Source organism: Ranitomeya variabilis, chromosome 1, assembly GCF_051348905.1.
Source record: "Ranitomeya variabilis isolate aRanVar5 chromosome 1, aRanVar5.hap1, whole genome shotgun sequence".
Lineage (NCBI taxonomy): Eukaryota > Metazoa > Chordata > Amphibia > Anura > Dendrobatidae > Ranitomeya > Ranitomeya variabilis.
Window position 1 is genome coordinate 220,067,914 of NC_135232.1, and position 22,625 is coordinate 220,090,538.

The 22,625-nt window shown below is 47.5% G+C and overlaps 1 protein-coding gene across 1 annotated transcript in view; it reads left to right on the forward strand.

Annotated features, from left to right (window-relative positions):
* Positions 1–7,127: 7,127 nt before the first annotated feature.
* Positions 7,128–22,625, forward strand: part of PPTC7 (protein phosphatase targeting COQ7) — a 48,310-nt gene continuing 32,812 nt past the window's right edge. The window contains exon 1 of the mRNA XM_077292876.1: positions 7,128–7,840. Within this exon, the coding sequence (XP_077148991.1) occupies positions 7,639–7,840 (202 nt within the window). The 5' untranslated portion in view covers positions 7,128–7,638. The remainder of the gene's footprint in view (positions 7,841–22,625) is intronic.

Here is a 22,625-nt window from a genome sequence, read left to right on the forward strand (position 1 = left end):
GCAGAATCTTTTCCATGGTGAAGAAACACCTCTTCACATCATCCCAAGTAAAGAACACTCTCCAGAACGTAGGTGTACTGTGAAATCAACCCAAAAAAGTGGAATCTTCTGCAATGGTTGAGTCAATCATCAGATCTCAACCCCATCAAGCAGCATTTCACATGCTTAACATAAAACTTTATAAGATACAAACAGCCGCACTCAAGTCTTTGCGTTTATGTAGAAAGTTTAGTAGCTTTATTCACATAGACACCACCAAATAATTTTCAAAGAAAACAAGTGCTTGCGGACAACAGGGTTAACGTTTCGACCAGACACGGTCTTTCTCAAAACCTCACTGTAAAACAAATATAAAGTATGAGTGTGCTGTACAAATATACATGTGTAAAAATACAGGTGGGCAGGTGAAATATATAAACATATATACATGTAACGGAAGAAAACCAACGATTTCCGGTCAAAATATACAAAAATTACAAAAATACCAGACAGCTCTCTATACATTAGGTATGGGCTAGTCTTAGTACTAGAAAGGTATAGCATGGTCTGTCCTAGGCTATCATGAGCTCATAAAAGTCCCATCGGTGCAGGTTAGAGTAGGAACCCTATTAGAAGAACGCACTTTTACTGAAGTCAATTTGGGAAGAAGATACATGCAGGTAAAACTGTTCAAGCCGCCATAAGTATACTGACCTTATGTCAGGAGAGTAAATAGGGAAAAAGTATATAGGAGGAGTTCCAAAAGGCTAGAGGGAAGAAAGGAAAGACCATGGGTAAACATGCAGTAACTGACAATCAGCTTGTAAAGGGAAAGACAACGTTATGTTGTGCATAAGTAATATTACCAGCACCAAGTTGAATTCAGGGGTGGAGTGTCCGTCTCATTGGTGGTGCAGTGGCTACTACGGTGAGTGGTAGCGCTTTAAATAGAGCGCTGGTAGTCCAACATCCGGCGCACAGCTCCTGGGAGCTGAAATGGAGGCTTGCACCGCAGTAATGCGCGTGTCGCGACCCGGCGCATGCGCACTGGGTGCCGGGATCGAACCTGCGCACTGTGGCTGCGCGGTGAAAGAAAGGCCGGGGCATGCGCGATATGTACCCGGTATCAGAGTTGTGTGGCGCTTGCGCAATGGGCTGTGGCTGGTGTTATAGTGGCAACGCCGAAAAATAGTATACGCTTATGATAATGAGTCGGTCTGCAGTGAATAAAGGCCGGGGCACCATAAGATGGGCATTACAGGCATAAAAAGGGGGGGGGGGGGGGCGCTTTGCGCTCAAGAGACAATGAGAAGGAAAAAATATAAAAGAAAAACAAAAATTTGAGAGGGAGAAACAAAAGATTAGAAACAAGGGGGCAAAACCAAGAAAAAGGAGAAGGAGAGGAAGGAGTACAAAAAATGGAACAAAATAAAATTAGTGGGCTAAAAATAAAAGTTAAAAAGTAATAAACTAAGGAAAAAGAATGCATTCTTGGGACCGGAGCGTCGTGAGGAGCATCGCTAAACGCCTCACCTAGATCCGGGGGCCGCCGGAAGGTGAGTATATAACTATTTTTAATTTTAATTATTATTATTTTTTTTACAGGGATATGGTGCCACATTGCTATATACTACGTGGGCTGTGTTATATACTGCGTGAGCTGTTATATACTGCGTTTCTGTGCTATATACTATGTGGGCTGCGCAATATATTACGTGGCTGTTATATACTGTGTGAGCTGTGCTATATACTACGTGAGCTGTGCTATGTACTAGCAAGCTTTGCTCATGGTAATTTTTCCATCATCCATTTGTGTGCTGACTGCAAGTGTGAACAGATCCATATTTAGCAAGCTTTGCTCATGGTAATTTTTCCATCATCCATTTGTGTGCTGACTGCAAGTGTGAACAGATCCATATTTAGCAAGCTTTGCTCATGGTAATTTTTGCATCGCTCCTGTGTTGTTTTTTTTTCTCTGCTTTTGGTCTCTGATTCAAAGTGTTCAAAGTTATCTTTTTTTTTTCCCCACTGTTTTATGGCCTTGCTCCGCATTGGCTGTTTACCATGCATAGTAATGCCTGCTCTGGCCTTATGCTAATTGGTTAATTGCTGATTGTGGCCATTTGGTTCCTGATGCTAGCAGTCATTTCATTTCATATATATTTAGTCTGGCTGGGATAGCCCGCGCAACAGATTTTAAGTGCAACGGTTTAAAGTGCATGGCAGTTAGACAATGGCAGTAGGGCAGGAGACAGGTAAGATGCTTAAGTTATCCAAAAAACCATGCTTCTTGGTCAGTCATACTACATTATGCATTGATCATATCAATCTGCTTCTTATTTGTTTTCACTTCTGCTTTCTCACAACTCGCCCGCCCTTTAACACATTCTGGTCACTCACTCTATATCCACCCCTCCCTTCTCCCTTCTCCCATGTATAACTCTGAGGCTCTACTGACATTTCTTACCCACTCCAAACCAGCCACTACCGCCATGCAGCACTCAAAACGTTCATACAAATCATCCCACCACCTGCTCTTTCTGTTTTTTCTCCTTCTACTAGTTGCAGGTGACATCTCCCCGAACCCTGGCCCCCCCTCCACCAGCTTACATTACTCCTCTCCAGCTGCATACAGAAACCCTGCTAATCTTATTAACATTCAGTGCATGCCTTCTCCTATCGCTTTCCACTGTGCTCTCTGGAATGCTCGGTCTGTGTGTAACAAACTAACTTACATTCACGATCTTTTCCTCTCTAATTCCCTGAACCTTCTGGCTATTACAGAAACCTGGATCCAGGACTCAGACACCACCGCTGCTGCCGCTCTCTCGTTTGGTGGGCTGAAATTTTCACATACCACCAGACCTGAAAACAGACAGGGTGGGGGTGTTGGTTTGCTCCTTTCATCACAATGTGCTTTCCAGGTCATCCCCCCGGTTCCCTCACTTACATTTCCTTCCTTTGAAGTCCACACCATCAGACTCTTTAAGCCTTTCTCCTTGCGGGTGGCGGTTGTTTACCGCCCTCCAGGCTCCTCCCGCCTGTTTCTAGACCACTTTGCCACCTGGCTTACTCACTTTCTATCCTGTGACATCCCCACCCTCATCATGGGAGACTTTAACATCCCCATCAATGATCCCCTCTCCCAATCTGCCTCTCATCTTCTTTCTCTAATTTCTTCATTCGGCCTATCACAGTTTACTAATTCTCCTATGCATGAGGACGGGAATACTCTGGACCTGGTTTTCTCCCGTCCAGGATCGCTGCACGACTTTACTAACTCCCCTCTCCCGCTTTCGGACCACAACCTTCTTTCCTTCTCTGTCAAGAATTGTCTCCTCACTCGGGACACCCCTACTTACCACATTTATCGGAATACACGTTGCATTAATACCCAGCAGCTTATGGACAATCTCCACACATCTTTAGCCCCCATCTCCTCCCTCTCCTGTCCAGACTTAGCATTGTCACACTTCAATAATACACTGAAGAATGCCCTAGATGAAGCAGCACCTTCTACACGCAGAAAGACCCGACACAGACAACGGCAGCCCTGGCACACTATGCAAACACGCTTTCTTCAGCGTTGTTCAAGGTGTGCAGAGCGGCAGTGGAGAAAGTCTCTCTTAGCAGAAGACTTCATCCACTATAAGTTCATGCTCAAAACCTATAACTCTGCCCTTTATCTGGCCAAACAATCCTACTTCACCACCCTCATCACCTCACTATCCAACAACCCAAAACGACTTTTTGAAACCTTAAACTCCCTCCTGAAACCTAAAGTACAGGCCCCCATCACCAATCTCAGTGGGGAGGATCTGGCCACTTACTTCCTAGAAAAAATCAACCACATCCATCAGGATATCTCAGCCCAATCTCCTCAGTGCCTGGATCCCCTTCCCTGCCGCACCTCAAGCTCACTAGACATCTTTGAGCCTGTCTCAGAAGAAGAAGTTTCCAAGCTCCTCGCTACTGCTCGGCCTACAACCAGCAACAGTGACCCCATTCCTTCACCTCTCCTGCAGTCTCTCTCACCAGTGGTCACCACTCACCTGACTAAAATATTTAACCTCTCTCTTTCTTCAGGTATCTTTCCCTCCTCATTTAAACATGCCATCATTACCCCTTTACTTAAAAAGCCATCCCTGGACCAGAACTGCACTGCTAACTACAGACCTGTATCTAACCTTTCCTTCATCTCTAAACTCCTGGAACGCTTGGTCCACTCCCGTCTAATCCGCTATCTCTCGGATAACTCTCTTCTCGACCCCTTACAATCTGGTTTCCGCTCTTTACACTCCACTGAAACTGCCCTCACTAAAGTCTCTAATGACCTACTAACAGCTAAATCCAAAGGTCATTGCTCTCTGCTGATTCTCCTGGATCTCTCTGCCGCATTTGACACTGTGGATCACCAGCTCCTTCTCACTATGCTCCGCTCCATAGGCCTCAAGGACACAGCCCTCTCCTGGTTCTCCTCCTACCTCTCTGACCGCTCCTTCACTGTATCCTTTGCCGGCTCCTCTTCCTCTCCTCGTCCCCTTACTATCGGGGTTCCGCAAGGCTCAGTCTTAGGCCCCCTCCTCTTCTCTCTATACATGGCCCCTATTGGACAAACAATCAGCAGATTTGGGTTCCAGTATCATCTCTATGCTGATGACACCCAATTATATGCTTCTTCCCCTGACATCACCCCTACCCTAATTCAAAATACCAAGGATTGTCTGTCTGCTATCTCTAACATCATGTCCTCCCTCTATCTGAAACTAAATCTCTCCAAAACGGAACTTCTTGTGTTTCTCCCTTCTACTAACCTCACTCTTCCCAACATCGAAATTACCCTGGAGGGTTCAACCATAACTCCCAAGCAGCATGCCCGCTGTCTTGGGGTCACATTCGACACCGATCTTTCCTTTACTCCCTATGTCCGATCACTCACTCGCTCTTGTCACCTGCATCTTAAAAACATCTCCAGAATCCGACCTTTTCTCACCTTTGAAACTGCTAAGACTCTTACTGTCGCTCTTATTCATTCTCGTCTGGACTACTGCAACTCTCTTCTGATCCGTCTCCCTCTTAACAAACTTTCTCCTCTCCAATCCATCTTGAATGCGGCAGCCAGCGTCATATTTCTGTCCAACCGCTTCACCGATGCCTCCATCTTGTGCCAGTCATTACACTGGCTACCCATTCACTACAGGGTCCAATATAAACTCATCTCTCTCACCCACAAAGCCCTCCACAGTTCTGCACCACCTTATATCTCCTCTCTCATCTCTGTCTATCGCCCTACACGTGCCCTCCGTTCTACAAATGACCTAAGGCTAACATCCCCCGTAATCCGAACCTCGCACCTCCGTCTCCAAGACTTCTCTCGTGCTGCGCCAGCTCTCTGGAATGCACTTCCCCAGACGATCAGACTGATACCTAGCCCCGACCTATTCAAGCGTGCTCTAAAAACCCATCTCTTCAAACAAGCCTACCACACCAACTACTCAGTAAACTAACTTTGCCCTGTTCCCTCCTTCCAAATATTATTCTAAATCTGCACCCTACTATTCATCTGTTTCCACACCCTCCATGCACATGATAACTGCACTTAATACTTGACTATTGCACATAAACACACGGGCTGATGACCTGATCATGCAGCTTTATACGAAAATCCCTATTATAATTGCCAGACCTGAAATAACAAGCACTTTTCACCTATTGTGTCCCCGCCATTTCCTTGTAGATTGTAAGCTTGCAAGCAGGGACCTCACTCCTAATGTCACTGTTTAAATTGTCTTAACTTGTATTGAATTTGTCTGTATATGTCCCCGCTTAATTGTAAAGTGCTGCGGAATATGTTGGCGCTATATAAATAAAGATTATTATTATTATTATTATTACTATGTAGCTGTGCAATATATTACATGGCTGGACAATATACTACGTGGCTGTGCTATATACTATGTGGGCTGTGCTATATACTACACAGCTGTGCAATATACATGGCTGGGCAATATACTACGTGGGCTGTTATATACTACGTGGCCTGTGTTATATAATGCGTGTGCTGTTATATACTACGTGGGCTGTGCTATATACTGCGTGGGCTGTGTTATACACTGCGTGGGCTGTTATATACTATGTGGGCTGGGTTATACACTGCGTGGCCTGTGCTATATACTACATGGGCTGTGCTATATACTACGTGGCTGTGCTATATGCTACGTGGCTATGTTATATGCTATGTGGCGTGTGCTATATGCTACGTGACTGTGCTATATGCTACGTGGGCTGTGTTATATGCTTCTTGGCTCTGGTATATTTCTCTGCTGTATCTGTGCATCATGAATCGTGGTATGTGTTAGGCTACGTTCACATTTGCGGTCTGCGCCGCAGCGTCGGGCGCCGCAGCGTCGCCGCATGCGTCATGCGCCCCTATACTTAACATGGGGGCGCATGGACATGAGTCGCACTTGCGTTTTGCGCCGCATGCGTCCCTGCGGCGCCCGCGTCCGGGCGCAGAGGACGCAGCAAGTTGCATTTTTGCTGCGTCCAAAATCAATGAAAAAAAGGACGCATGCGGCGCAAAACGCAGCGTTGTGCATGCGTTTTGCTGCGTTTTTGTTTGCGTTGTGCGCTGTGGCGCCGACGCTGCGGCGCACAACGCAAATGTGAACGTAGCCTTAAAGAGGGAGGCCCACTGAGACTCTTTCGCCCGGGGCCCTCAAAAACCTGGAGCAGAATCTGGCTTTGCTAATTGGTAGTGCACGGCCGGCCGAATCCTGTGTATAAATTGCATTATTCTGAAAACTTCATAAATAAACTACATACATAGTCTAGAATACCTGATGCGTTAGAATCGGGCCACCATCTAGTAAGAAACATAAGGGATTAAAAATAAAATCTGCTCGTCCCCCGGTGACCAATCACATGGAAGAATTGACCACGGAGACAGGCACAGAGGATCGCGGGCGGAGGTTGAGGACGGGTGGGGTCTTGGACTGGTGAATATAATGTTTTAGTATTTTATCACCCACACTAATAACGCAGCCAGCTGTCAGGGTTTGTGGGAGTCGAATCCCCCCCAAAATTAGGATTCACCAGAATTCCACATTTTTGGTAACTTCATAATGACCCGGCAGTGACTGACTGGCTCCCTGCAGAGGGCAATAGCCACAGCACGGAGAGAAAGGGGCACTGTGTGTCCCCAGCTCCTGCACTGGGGCCAGTGTGAGCCCAGCCCTGCTATAGACCCGGTACAGCGCCCTCAGTGCCGCGTCCACTGCGCTCAGTGCTGGTATCTGCCGCCTGACAAGAACAGCGCCGTGCCTACTGCGGGGAATCCTGGTGACGTACAATGACGTCAGGCGGTCACGTGTCTCACCGCAGTTGCCTCCCTCCTCCGGCCTCCAGAGTGTCAGTGCGGTCCAAGATGGCGGCAAAGGTCGACCGGACTCCTGGAAACCGGCACTGAGTGCTTCGTACAGGACACAGAGAGAGTCACCGGGGCGGCGGGAAGAGTGCGAGCTAGGAGGGCTTGTGACCGGCGGAGGGAGCGCTGAGGGGCTGACGAGTGAGGAGCCGGCGTGTCCTTGAGGAAGAGGAAGGAGCGACACGGAGGAGGACGAGGAGGCGAGCAAGAGGCACGGGGGACCGTCCGGGGCCATGTTCTCGGTTCTGTCGTACGGCAGGCTGGTGGCCAGAGCCGTGCTCGGCGGTCTCTCCCAGACGGACTCCCGGGACTACAGCCTGGTCACCGCCAGCTGCGGCTTCGGGAAAGATGCCAGGAAGGGCATCCTCAAGAAGGGCATGTGCTACGGGGACGACGCCTGCTTCATCGCCCGGCACCGGACGGCGGATGTCCTGGGTGAGTCTGCGGGGGATGCTCCGCCGGTGGCACTGTATACCACGTTTCTATACGTCCGGTGGAGTGTACGAGACACGTGATAAGACCCCAACTCTCCAGGCTTAAAGGGGCAGCACTTACCAAAGCTAGATCCCGACAAGGCTGATACCAGAGAACAATAGCGCAGGGTAATGCAGTGACTCGTGTTCTCTGGTAGCCTGACCCCAGGCAGCGCTTAGTACACGGTGTCATGGCTGTGGCCCATTGTGGAGGAGCTGCTGGTTCTTATTCCTGCCCACTGGGGTACATGTGGGTGCAGGCGCCCCCTCCAGCCTGGACCCTTCTCTGTAGGGGCACGTTCTCCACACCTCTGTATATTTGGGGGAGACCTTGCTCTTTTCCTCCTTCTGTAAGGAGCCTGTGGTCCACGCTGTGTAGGGTTATGGTGGGTGCAGCTATATGGCTGCTGGCAGAATGGCGACCCCAGGGCCAGTCCTACTGCTGCGCCCACCTGTCTAATGCTGGCTTGTATGCAGTGGTGGGGCCTTCCTGTAGGGTGGCCACCCTCTCAGGACCCCTGATGCCCCCATGCCAGGACTGGCTGACAGGATATGGACACTCCTCACACCAGTCTCCCCTCCTCATGGTCTTACTGGGGAGAGGCCTCATCTATCGGGTGTCCTTGAGATGTGCACACGGTGGCCTGGTGACATTGCCAGCCATGCAGAGGACGAGTGCTTGTACTCAATGTCCTGACCTCTTCCTGAGGAGAAACCCAACCCTTACCTTCTGGTGTAAACTGATCTGAGCAGGATCTCGGCCTGTTGCTGGCTTATGCAGCCAGTACTCAGTCTTCAGTAACCTTGCACTTTTTAGATCCTTTTTTTTTTTCTCTCTCCTCTTTTGCTGCCCGGCAGATCTGTCTGTATTGTATTTCTGCTGCCACAATCAGTCATAGAGTAGTAGAAGCCGGGTCTGTGGGATTTCACAAAATACCATCAGTGTGATACTCTAAGGGCCCCTTCACACTGTGCAATCAAAGTCTGAACGAGCGTTCGATTTGTGACGTTTATCCGTCCTCGTTCCGAGGTTGCAAAGTGTGACATGGCGTTACGATTTGCGACGCAGCCCAGCATCGTACGATGTGAAAGAAAGAGCAGAACTTTCTTTCGTCGTAAATGTCTCGCTGTGGCGGTCGAAATCGTAGTATGTGACGGCGGTCATACGAGCTCGTAATGCGACTACGTGGGTTGGGCTTCCGCATACCTGTCTCCTGATTGGGCGTGACGTTTTAGCACGCCCATGCTGGTAATACGTCACGCTCGGAGTCGTAGGACTATGGCGGTGTGAAGGGTAGCGTACGATTGCGACGCGTGACGTTCACATCGCAACTACGTCAGAAAAAGCGTTAACATCGTAGAGTGTGACCGCTGGCTACGAGCTCGTACTGCGATGTCGAATATGACGCAAATGCGTCGTAATCGTAGCAGAATCGACCAGTGTGAAGGGGCCCTAAGACTGTTCACATCATGTGTTTTTGCAGTGTTTTTTCTGCAGGCAAAACCTGCTCTCTTGGCATTAAAGAAGCAACTTAAGCAGGTTTTACCCTAAGGGTACCGTCACACATTGAAATTTCCATCGCTACGACGTTACGATTCGTGACGTTCTAGCGATATCGTTACGATATCGCAGTGTCTGACACGCAGCAGCGATCAGGGATCCTGCTGAGAATCGTACGTCGTAGCAGATCGTATGGAACTTTCTTTCGTCGCTTGATCACCCGCTGACATCGCTGGATCGTTGTGTGTGACAGCGATCCAGCGATGTCTTCGCTTGTAACCAGGGTAAACATCGGGTAACTAAGCGCAGGGCCGCGCTTAGTAACCCGATGTTTACCCTGGTTACCAGCGTAAACGTAAAAAAACAAACCGTACATGCTCACCCGTCGGTGTCCTTCAGGTCCCTTGCCGTCTGCTTCCTGCTCTGAGTGCCGGCCGGAAAGTGAGAGCAGATCACAGCGGTGCTGCGCTCTGCTCACTGTACGGCTGCTCTCAGAGCAGGAAGCAGACGGCAAGGGACCTGAAGGACACCGACGGGTGAGTATGTACTGTTTGTTTTTTTACGTTTACGCTGGTAACCAGGGTAAACATCGGGTTACTAAGCGCGGCCCTGCGCTTAGTTACCCGATGTTTACCCTGGTTACCCGGGGACTTCGGCATCGCTCCAGCGCCGTGATTGCAACGTGTGACCGCAGTCTACGACGCTGGAGCGATATTCATACGATCGCTGCGACGTCACGGATCGTGCCGTCGCAGCGATGAAAATTTCAATGTGTGACGGTACCCTTAGAAAACATTGTACTATTTCTCCTTTTAGGAGCAGTCTGGGTAACAGAGCGGCAAGTGTCAGAAATACAGATTTCACACAACTGCCCTGCAGGCTCCTTGGCAGAAAGCAGATGCAGTCTATGATGCCGATATTCTCTAAGCACAAGGCAGCTCTGCTGAAGATTGTGACTGATTCCGGCTCATCGTTTACAGAACAGAGACTTGGTGGAGAAGTCCACTACAGTCATTTCTCTGCCTATGATCTCGTACATTATCCAAGTCACTCCATTTTATAATCAAACTAGTTTGGTTAAAGGGAACCTGTCACCAGGTTTTTCCCATATAACGTAGGGCCACCACCTGTATGCCCTCTATTACACAGCATTCTAGTATGCTGTATATATGTCCCCAATGCGCTCTGCATAACACCGACAATAGCTTTTATTATACTCCCCTACTGCAGGGTCCGGTCCAATGGCATCACTGGCCTTGATCCAGTGCCTCCTTTTTACAATCGCTGTCCTTTCTCAGTTTGTGTTGATGACGCTCCCTACACTTTCCACACAGTGTCCTTCATCGCGCTCCTGTCTGCCAGCAAAGTACTGTAGTGCGCATGCTCAGGGAAAGGGCAAAGAGCGCCAGTACATTCACACTAAAGTACTTTACTCTTCCCTCGTCAGGAATGACAGCAGTACGCCTGCACAGAAGTGTGATGGAGGACACTGGATGACTTGAGACGCAGTATCCACATGAAGGAAGACAGCGATCATAAAAAGGAGCCACCGGATCAAGACCAGTAACGTTCATCAACCAGACCTTGCCATAGACAAATATGGCAAAGCATTTTTTCTTTTTTTGTGCTATGTAGAGAAAATTGGGAACATACGTACATCATTCTAGATTGCTGTATATGAAGGGCACACTGGTGCTGGCTTTACCTCATTTGGGAAAAACCTGGTGACAGGTTCCCTTTAATGAACGTTACTGATAATTTCTGGAAAGGGGCTTTCCTGTAAGAAGCATAAGTACAGTGGTGGACAAGCATGTGGCTTTGTTCTACATTTGTGGAGCTTTCAGTAGCTGCCATGTGCTGTACTCAGGAACCATATACACCAAAGATCAGCAGAGTAAGGGCCCCTTCACACTGTGCAATCAAAGTCTGAACGAGCGTTCGATTTGTGACGTTTATCCGTCCTCGTTCCGAGGTTGCAAAGTGTGACATGGCGTTACGATTTGCGACGCAGCCCAGCATCGTACGATGTGAAAGAAAGAGCAGAACTTTCTTTCGTCGTAAATGTCTCGCTGTGGCGGTCGAAATCGTAGTATGTGACGGCGGTCATACGAGCTCGTAATGCGACTACGTGGGTTGGGCTTCCGCATACCTGTCTCCTGATTGGGCGTGACGTTTTAGCACGCCCATGCTGGTAATACGTCACGCTCGGAGTCGTAGGACTATGGCGGTGTGAAGGGTAGCGTACGATTGCGACGCGTGACGTTCACATCGCAACTACGTCAGAAAAAGCGTTAACATCGTAGAGTGTGACCGCTGGCTACGAGCTCGTACTGCGATGTCGAATATGACGCAAATGCGTCGTAATCGTAGCAGAATCGACCAGTGTGAAGGGGCCCTAAATGTTAATCCACCTGTATGCAAAGTTCTCAACTCTAATGTTGTGCAGTGAGGTCTTGGGACCCCAGTTCTAGTGATTACTGGAGCCCCCAGCAGTCAGACATTCAACACATAGCCTTCAAATAGATAAATTCTGCCTGTGTAGTCAGGCATGCCCAGGTTAATTTGTGGTTAAAATATTCCCTCAGTGTAAAGTTTAACTGCATCCTCAATGTTCTAGTAAGAATTTGGTGTTAGATTTTGTCTGGTTTTCACTATATTCTTAAAGCACTACTCCTGCCTTATTTTTTTTCTTTTATATTACTGCTAAAGTGGTAGCTCTACTCTAAATCTATGTTCCCTGCCCCTAGTAATATATATACCAGCCGCCGTCTTCTGCTTCTCCCCACATTGCTCCTGTCTCATTCTCCAGTCTGCCATATTGTGACTACAGCTCCTGACTGGATGTCGGAAGTAACAGTCACAAGCTCTCAGTGTAAGGCTATGTGCACATGTTGCGGATTGGGGTGCAGAATTTTCTGCACAAAATCCGCATCTCCTGGCAGAAACCACAGGTGCAGATTTGCAGCGGATTTTGTGTGGTTTTGATGCAGATTTTGTAATGGAAGGGTGCAGAAACGCTGCAGTTCCGTAAGTCTGAGAGTCTTGTTCTGGCTCTCATACTTACATTTAGAAGTGACTCACGGCTCCCCCAGTAAGCACGAGAGCCATCCGGCATCTCACAACTAGCAGTGGCCGACCGGAGCGGCCCTGAGAGCAGAAGGCAGCTGGCATGTATTACTAAAGGCAGGAAACAAGCATTAGTGATATCACTCCAGGGGTGAAAAAGAAGCAAACAAAAACACTGGGGTGCTGCTTTAATTCTGCATGCCTATGTAATTGTGGTGTTTACATTGCTTGCTCACAAGTAGCTCATGATACTGCAAGCTTCCCGGGGGAGCTCCATAATTCTTGTCAGAAGGTGGATCTTCACTTTTTTTTTTTTTTTTTTTTTTCCTTGACATCAGTTCTAAATCTGCACAAGCTGCTAAGACTTGCACTATCAGATCATACAGGGGGACCTGTCACTATATTTCTGAGTATGAAATTAATTTCTGGAGTCTCTTGCGATCTATGTTCCCAACAATAAAATTACTTATTTAGACAGTGGTGAAACATAGCGTGCAGTCACATTTCTTTAGTTAATTCTTGCATGTGCTTTATTTAGGCACAAATTGGGGTGTGGAGAACTGTAGAATAAAATGAGTCACTCCACAGTGGAAACGTTCAGTTCTGGGCCTCGTGGATTTTCCACAGTTCAGTGACTCATGCGGCAGGATGATTCTCTTATTTCAGTTTTGCCATATATGGGATCAGAGTTCTTTAAGGAGACATAAGAGGGCAGCAAATACTCCAGTTCTTAAGCCTATATTTAATTCCTCCTCTTGTGCTTCCAGCTACATTTAGTTTGTTTTGTAGCTATTCACAGCAGTGTTACACTTGAATGGAGGACAGATTTTACTTAAAGGGAACCTGTCACTAGATTCTGCTGTCCAAACCACGATTACAGCCAGGAATGTCTTTTTCTGAAAGTAAGACCATAGAAAGACATTGGACTAGTCCAATGTTGTCCCCAGCTGGCATCTCTCCGTCTTGTGCCATGGGGGGTACTTTGTGAGAGCCAGTCTGGGGCCACGCCGGATTAGTGAGGTCTCTCCCCAGAGTCTTCAGTCGGCTTTACAAGCTGTTTTTTCTGAAACGTAGCATTTCAGAGAAAGGACATCTATGAACTAATATGTCATTTGTGTAATCGCCTTTAGAAATGTCTAATTAGTAGATCTTTTGAAGGTGGACTGCAAGGAATAAAGGTACCTTCACACTGAACAACTTAACAACGATATCGCTAGCGATCCGTGACGTTGCAGCGTCCTGGATAGCGATATCGTTGTGTTTGACACGCAGCAGCGATCAGGATCCTGCTGTGATGTCATTGGTCGGAGCTAGGAGGCCAGCACCTTAAGGTACCGTCACACTAAACGATATCGCTAGCAATCCGTGACGTTGCAGCGTCCTGGCTAGCGATATTGTTGTGTTTGACACGCAGCAGCGATCAGGATCCTGCTGTGATATCGCTGGTCGTTGATTAAAGTTCAGAACTTTATTTGGTCGTCAGATCGCCGTGTATCGTCGTGTTTGACAGCAAAAGCAACGATACCAGCGATGTTTTACAATGGTAACCAGGGTAAATATCGGGTTACTAAGCGCAGGGCCGCGCTTAGTAACCCGATGTTTACCCTGGTTACCAGTGTAAAATGTAAAAAAACAAACCGTACATACTCACCTTCGCGTCCCCCGGCGTCCGCTTCCTGCACTGACTGAGCGCTGGCCGTAAGTGAAAGCACAGCACAGTGGTGACGTCACCGCTCTGCTGTTAGGGCCGGCGCTCAGTCAGTGCAGGAAGCGGATGCCGGGGGACGCGAAGGTGAGTATGTACGGTTTGTTTTTTTACATTTTACACTGGTAACTAGGGTAAACATCGGGTTACTAAGCGCGGCCCTGCGCTTAGCAAACCGATGTTTACCCTGGTTACCCAGGGACCTCGGCATCGTTGGTCGCTGGAGAGCGGTCTGTGTGACAGCTCTCCAGCGACCAAACAGCGACGCTGCAGCGATCAGCATCGTTGTCTGTATCGCTGCAGCGTCGCTTAGTGTGATGGTACCTTTATTTCGTCGCTGGATCTCCCGCAGACATCGCTGGATCGGTGTGTGTGACACCGATCCAGCGATGTCTTCACTGGTAACCAGGGTAAACATTGGGTTACTAAGCGCAGGGCCGCGCTTAGTAACCCGATATTTACCTTGGTTACCAGCGTAAAAGTAAAAAAAAAAAACAAAACACTACATACTTACCTTCCGCTGTCTGTCCCCCGGCGTTCTGCTTCTCTGCACTGTGTAAGTGCCAGCCAGAAAGCAGGGCACAGCGGTGACGTCACCGCTCTGCTTTCCGGCCGCTGTGCTTACACAGTGCAGAGAAGCAGAACGCCGGGGGACAGACAGCGGAATGTAAGTATGTAGTGTTTGTGTTTTTTTTACTTTTACGCTGGTAACCAGGGTAAACATCGGGTTACTAAGCGAGGCCCTGCGCTTAGTAACCCGATGTTTACCCTGGTTACCCGGGGACCTCGGCATCGTTGGTCGCTGGAGAGCTGTCTGTGGGACAGCTCTCCAGCGACCAAACAGCGACGCTGCAGCGATCGGGAGCGTTGTCTGGATCGCTGCAGCGTCGCTAAATGTGACCGTACCTTAAGGGCCCGGAAAATAAATAGTAAGATCAAAACGAGGCATTCACAGCAACACTGGCACTTTGTATACATTGAATCACATTGTGCAACAGTCTTAAAGTAAATTGGAAATGTTTGTCTGCTGCCATAGTTGAAAGGAATAGTCATCAGGTTTATGCTACACAATCTAAGGGTTTAGAAACCTTGATTCCAGTACTCAGGGCTGTAGAGTCGGTAAGCCAAACCTCTGCCTCCTCAATATCCCTGATTCCCGATCAGGAATGGAACAGACATTTATAGGACATTTAATAACTTTCCCAAATTCTTATGAAATCATTTACAGCGCGTCCTGCACTGAACTACTGTACACAATTTATTATATATTTTAGGCATCGGAGTCGGTCCATTTTATACCAACTCCACCAAAATGGACTCAGACCCCCCACAGCCCTGCTAGTAATGTGTGAGTTGCTGGCTCCTTGCTGTAGTCTTTATAAAATCACTGTTATCTGCTAGTCCTCTGAGTGACACGCACGCGCACGCCAGACCCCCCCCCCCCCCCCCCAGTAATTGATCACTTCTGCCAATACTGTAGATTGCTAGAAAGCTGCCAAACAGTAGTGGGGATAACCAGAGCTCATGAATATTGAGAATTACAGAGCACGATCATGGAGAGGACTAGTGGGATATAAGCCAGTGATTTGTAAAAACAAGAAGCCCAGTATCTGGGTCTCAGTATCTACTTTACGCCGGGATCACACTTGCGAGAAACTCGCACTAGTCTCGCACCTCAATCCTCGGGACAGGAGTGTGCGGCTTCATGTATTTCTATGCAGCTGAGCGCTCCGGTTTGAGTGCCGACGGCAGTGCCGGGTATAGAGATGCAAGAGTCATGCGAGTTTCTTGCAAGTGTGATTCCGGCCCTATTCTGAACTCAGTTGGGGCAATACAATTCTGGTGACAGACTCTTTAAAGGGAATCTGTCAACAGGTGTTTACTAGTTCATCTGAGTGCATCATGATATAGGGACAGAAACCCTGATTCCAGCTATGTGTCACTTACTTTGCTGATTGCTGCAGTTTTGACTAAAAATGTTCTCTGCTGCAGATCTGCCAGTTCTCTGAATGCTGAGTGTTATATAACCGCACCCACACCACTGACGGCTTTCTATGTACTCTGTGCATAGGCAGAAAACTGTGGTTGGGGTAGGGCTCTACAGAGCTTAGGAATATGAAGGACTACATTGCAGTAGGCTTACTAGTCATCAAGTGATAGCATCACTGTTTTATCAGAAGATTATCAAAATGACAGCAAAAAGCCCAGTAGGTGACACATCGCTGGAATCAGAGCCTCTGTCTCTACACTCTGCTGCTCTCAGATTAGATGGTAAAAACCTGTTGTTGGATTCCCCTAAAGTAAAATACTCATTATAGCAGCCTTACTACAGGGTAGGTGTTTTGTGCAATTGTTACCTTTTTTTACAACTTTTGTCACTTGCATTTGTTTTGTTTGCAAACATTTTGCCAATGTCCAAGAACAATATTTTCTTTTAGAGGCTAGGTAACACATGAAAGATCCACTGTTTACAGAGTTGTGATTTATTTACAATCGACTGATTTCCAGGCCTGATATAACTTGTTAGTTTACCCATGTCCTGTAAAATGAAGGCCCCAGTGCACGTTACACAAATGTTGGCCAAACCCGCCAATAACTATCTGTACCACAGATGATTGTCAGGTATCAGAAGAGTTTGATGTCAAACTGCTGATCCTGTTCTCTAATATATTAGCTGCTCCTGTGTATTGAGAGTTGGGTAAGAGCGCTGCCAGCCAAAGTATCATTCCGCCGACAGCTATCTAAAGTGTATGGGCCTTTACTCATCACTTCCTAACAAAGTGAAGTAAAATACAGGAATTCTAAAGTCATCACATTTTTCTGCTATGCAAACACCTAAAGACACTTGTCTGCAAGTAAAGTAATTTCTGGTTTGCCGTTATATCCCAAGTAATTTGGTAAGGCCAGTCAGTCGATTATGACCTTTACTCTTGCTACCTCAATGGGTGGCACTAGATTTCCTGGTCTCTTACTTTCGGCAAGAGGCTATTGGCATATTTAGATTTACCATAAGTCTGCCTACACCAGCTTGGCACTCTCCACAGGAAGAAACTTTAGCCCTTAATACTCCCTGTAAAATCAGGTGTAAGTAAGTCTGGTGTGACGGCAATGCAAAACCAAGTAAGCATGAAAGCTGCAGCTTCACCCCTGCAGGCGCTAAGACTCCTGGGCACTCTGAAGCTCGATGTCTAACATTTATGCCAAGAAAATCCCACGGTAGATACATTACACGTACTTCTAAAGTCCCATTCATATAATGGAGGCCGAAAGTGTCCACTTGGCCTTCTCTGAGGTATTATCTATCAAAATAATCAAAATACTTACTTTATTTTTTCAGTTGTAAAGGAAAGCGCAGTCAACTATGCTTTTTCCCGTCTCCCATGACCGCACACCTGAGAGAGGGATCCGACCAGTCGGGACAGGAAACCTACTGAAATAAAAGGGCGGTACCTCTCCCTCGCTTCAGTTGGGTTTCCTGTCCTGATGGGAACCCTTGTGCTGAATCACGGCGGTATCTTGATCGAGGATTTCCACTCACCCACTCCTGTCCCGGCACTGGAAGGGCAGGCAGGGCGCCTGTATGCCGGCCTTCAGGATGCTGGAAGTGCCGTTCGCAGATCCTGCGGGCTCGTGCAGGCGTCGGGCCAGCACAGTCCGGGGTCCTGGGGCCCTTCTGTGTCTGCCACGCCGCTCTCTCCCCCTCTGTGGTCGGTGACTTCCGGGCGCGCGGCTGGCATTGCGCGCAAGGCACGCTGGGAATGGGCGTGCCTGCGTGACGTCGGAACTGCGCGCCGGATCCAAGATGGCAGCGCCCATGGCTCAGACACCGGCGACGATTCAGGCTTCCCGGCGGGATACAGGAGGAGGGAGAGGTGCATAACAAGTACCGGAAGAGGCGGTGAGCACTGCGGATCACCCTTTTTAAGGGTGAAGTTTGCATGGAGCGTCGTTCACTTCGATACAGCTCTCCAGATGTGGAGGATCGTATGGAGCAGCAGCCTTTACAGCCGCAGCAGCAGCAGCAAGAGCCCTTATCAGGTGATGCACCTGCTCACCAACGTGTTAAGAAAAGTAGCCGCTCAAGTGGAAGGAGCGGCTATCGTCCTGGTCAGACGTCACAGGACTCTTCAGCTTCTAGGAGGGACGTTGTCCGTGCTCCTATTCAGCCTCAGAATCCGGTACCCTTCATGGTCAGCGGGTGGTGAGTGATCTTCGTGAATGTCACCGTGGTGGTAATGGGCTACATTTTCTGTTTACTTGGCAGGCGCCGAGGAAGGCTAGCACCAAGTCAAGGAACAAGGAATGTGCCCTCTGTAGAGGTCCATTGGCAGCCCAGTGGCAGAAAAGTCTTTGTGTAGATTGCATCCAAAAGACTATCCAGGAAGAGACCCCTGACTTTGCCTCTAGTCTTAGAGCCATAATTAGAGCCGAAGTTGAAGGCTCAGTAAAAACAGCCCTTAAGAAAAAGGGTAGTAAAAACCCAGAGCCTGTTTCAGATTCCGAAGTCTCTCTTTCTGACCAGGAATATCAGGAGGAACCATTATCTCCCTTCCCCTCTTCTTCTATATCCTCTGGCTCCTCTTCAGATAGCGATGTGGGGGCCGTCCGTGCTTTCTAACTGAGAACATGGATAAGTTAATAAGCCGTCAGAGCTTCAGTGGGCCTAAAAGATGAAAAAAAGGCCAAATCCCTGGAGGACATTATGTTTGGGGGTTTAGAGGAGAAAAGAAAGCGTACTTTCCCAGTTAACTCCAAAGTAAAAGCCCTTTTATAGAAAAGGAATGGAAGAAGCCGGAGAAATCGGGTAATCTGCCCTCGGCTTCTAAAAGACGTTACCCCTTTGAGGAGAAAGATTCGGAGACGTGGGATAAGGTTCCAAAAATTGATGGTGCGGTAGCTAGATCGTCTAAAAAGTTATCCCTTCCCTTAGACTCTGGCGTATTAAGGGACCCCTTAGACAAAGAAGCGGACGGGTTCCTAAGACACACCTGGGAAGCAACCGCAGGGTGTTTAAAACCGGCAATTGCGGGAACTTGTGTCACACGCTCCCTTATAGTCTGGCTACAACAGATAGAGGAGCAATTAAAATCTAAAGTACCGAGGGAAGACATCCTAACCAATATAACTATGGCTAAAGGAGCGGCAGCTTTTATAGCAGATTCCTCGGCAGACTCCGTGAGGCTGGCAGCTAGAGCAGCAAGTTTATCCAATGCGGCTAGACATGCTCTTTGGTTGAAGGGGTGCCCAGGTGACTTGCCTTCGAAGAATAGACTTTGTTCCATACCGTGTGACGGCCATTTCCTTTTTGGTCAGAAGTTAAAAGACATTTTGGAGAAAGCAGGCGATAGGAAAAAGGGTTTTCCTCGCTTTCTGGTGGACATTAGAAGACCCTATTTTCGGAGGGGGAAATTTAGTAGAGGCCGCCCCCCGGGAGATAGAAGGAATTGCGACTCCAGAGACAGAAAAGGATCTGGATACATGTTTAAGGGTCCCTCAACAATAGCAAAAAAGCCCTCCCAATGATGCCAGGCCAGAGGTAGGGGGAAGACTCGTTCTTTTTCCCAGCCCGGGTAAATATCTCCCCCAGTACCTGGACTCTGAAGGTTGTCAAGGACGGCCTAAAAATAGACTTTGTTTATCCACCGCGACTTTTTTGTTTTGACATTCCAAAGAAAATCCCCGGAAGAACAGCTAGCTTTGGAAGCAGAGGTATTAGAACTGGTGTTAAAGCGAGTTCTGGTAGAATTCTCCTTTTTTTTTTTTTTTTTTTGATACGAAACCGGACGGGTCATTAAGAACTATTGTCAATTTAAGAAATCTCAATCAGTCGGTAGTAAACTGCTCCTTCAAAATGGAGTCTGTAAATACAGCGATAAAGCTCTTGTTCCCAAATTGCTTCATGGCGGCTATAGACTTAAAGGACGCCTACTACCATGTCCCAATCCATCGGGACTACCAAAAATTTCTAAGAGTAGCAGTTTATGTCCAAGGAAGTCTCAGGCACTATCAATACGCTGCCCTCCCATTCGGCCTGTCTATAGCGCCAAGAATATTCACCAAGCTAATGTCAGAAGTCATGTCCTTCCTCTGTTCTCGGAATGTGGTTATAGTTCCGTATCTAGACGACTTCCTTATAATAGGGAATTCGGCAATACACTGTCGGGCACAAATAAAAGAAGTCACGGCAACGTTGGAGGTGTTGGGTTGGAAAATAAATCTCACCAAATCAAGGTTGACGCCGGAGTTAGTTCAGTCCTTTTTGGGACTGGTTCTGGACTCCAGGCATCAACTTTGTCTCCTACCAGAAAACAAATTGATCAAAATTCAAAATCTTGTGGAGTCAGCAATTCAACACCCTGTAATGACACTGAAAAAGGCGTTGTCCCTGTTGGGTTCTCTGACATCCTGTATACCCGCAGTAAGATGGGCGCAGTTTCATCTAAGACAGTTACAGTGGGAGGTCCTGTCAGCGCAAAAGTGGTTAAACGGGCGTTTAGAAGGGAAGCTACACCTTTCATTGGAAGTAACAGATTCCCTAAGATGGTGGGCAGTAAGAGATCATTTGGCGTCGGGTGTCCAGTGGGTAACTCCGATAGAGCAGGTCATCACCACAGACGCAAGCGGTTCAGGATGGGGGGCTCATTTAGGAACTCTCAGTTCAGGGATCCTGGTCCCGACTAGAATCACAGCAGGCGTCCAATTTAAGAGAATTATGGGCTGTAGAGAGAGCTATAAAACATTTTCTCCCTATCCTTCAGGGTCACCATACCAGAGTCATGTCAGACAATTATGCAGTGGTAGCGTATATCAACCACCAAGGGGGGACAAGGTCCCCTTCCCTTATGAGGTCAGCATCTGTCCTCCTACAACTAGCAGAGCACCACCTGCTATCCCTCTCTGCTCTTCACATAAAGGGGGTCGAAAATACGAAAGCGGACTACCTAAGTCGCAAGACACTAAAACAGGGAGAGTGGTCATTGAATCCCCGCGTGTTTCAACAGATAGTGCAGGCCTGGGGCATACCTGTAATAGATTTATTTGCCACTCTGCACAACAGGAAAGTGGAGAGTGTCTGTTCGTTAGACCCGAGAGAGAAACCTTTTGCAGTGGATGCTCTTCAAATCCAATGGAAATTCAGTCTTGCTTATGTTTTTCCACCGATAGCAATGATTCCGGCAGTGGTAAAGATCAGAATAGAGCAGGCGAGAGTAATTTTGATTGCTCCATTTTGGCCGAAAAGACCTTGGTTTTCCCTCCTAAGACAGATGTCAATAACCGATCCATGGATTCTACCAAAGATTCCAGACCTGTTTACCCAGGGTCCAATATGCCACTCTCAGGTGAAGGGCTTCCATCTTGCAGCCTGGAATTTGAGAGGGCATTACTGAGTCAGCAGGGGTTTTCACAAGGGCTAGTCTCCACCTTGTTGAAAAGTAGAAAACCGGTCACGTCTAGAATTTATGGTAGAACGTGGAAAAAGTTCCTAGATTTTTCAGGGCAACCTTTGGGGGATGAGGCTCCTGTAGGTACTATTTTAGAGTTTTTACAAAGAGGTTTACAACTAGGGTTGGCAACCAATACGCTCAAAGTACAAGTGTCGGCGTTAGGAGCCTTATATAATTGTAATCTGGCCTCTAATAGGTGGGTGTCCCGCTTCGTAAAATCTTAGTATTAAAACACAGAGGTACCACAGGTTATCAGAAAAATATATTATATATCTATATAGATAAAAAAAAAATTTTTTTTTAGGGTACTCTGTGCAGTATGCGTGATTACCACCACCACGTGAAGTAGGATAACCCAAACACCCTGATCATGGACGCACCAGAGATTAGCACCACACCAGGGAATAAGATTAAAAATCAACTTTTATTACATAATTATAGTAGCAACAAATAATTCATAAAAACATGTATCATATTATATGATACATGTTTTTATGAATTATTTGTTGCTACTATAATTTATGTAATAAAAGTTGATTTTTAATCTTATTCCCTGGTGTGGTGCTAATCTCTGGTGCGTCCATGATCAGGGTGTTTGGGTTATCCTACTTTGTAAAATCTTGTAGTAGGTCTAGACCGGTGATAGTTCAGAGGGTTCCCTCGTGGGATTTGAATCTGGTGTTGGAAGCTCTAACTAGGAGTCCATTTGAGCCTTTACAGGAATCATCGGTAAAGATCCTCACTCTTAAAACAGTGCTTCTGGTAGCATTGACATCAGCCCGTAGGGTGAGTGATTTGCAAGCCCTGTCTATTTCCCCTCCTTATACACAGATATTTGAGGACAGGGTAGTTCTGAGACCAGACCCGGCGTATCTGGCGAAAGTGGTACTTAAGTTTCATAGGAGTCAAAAAATTGTGTTACCCTCTTTTTGTGATAATCCTAAGAACCCAGGGGAAGAAAAATTTCATACACTGGATGTAAGAAGAGCTATTTTACAGTACATATGTCAGTGGAGGAAGGATCAGTCCC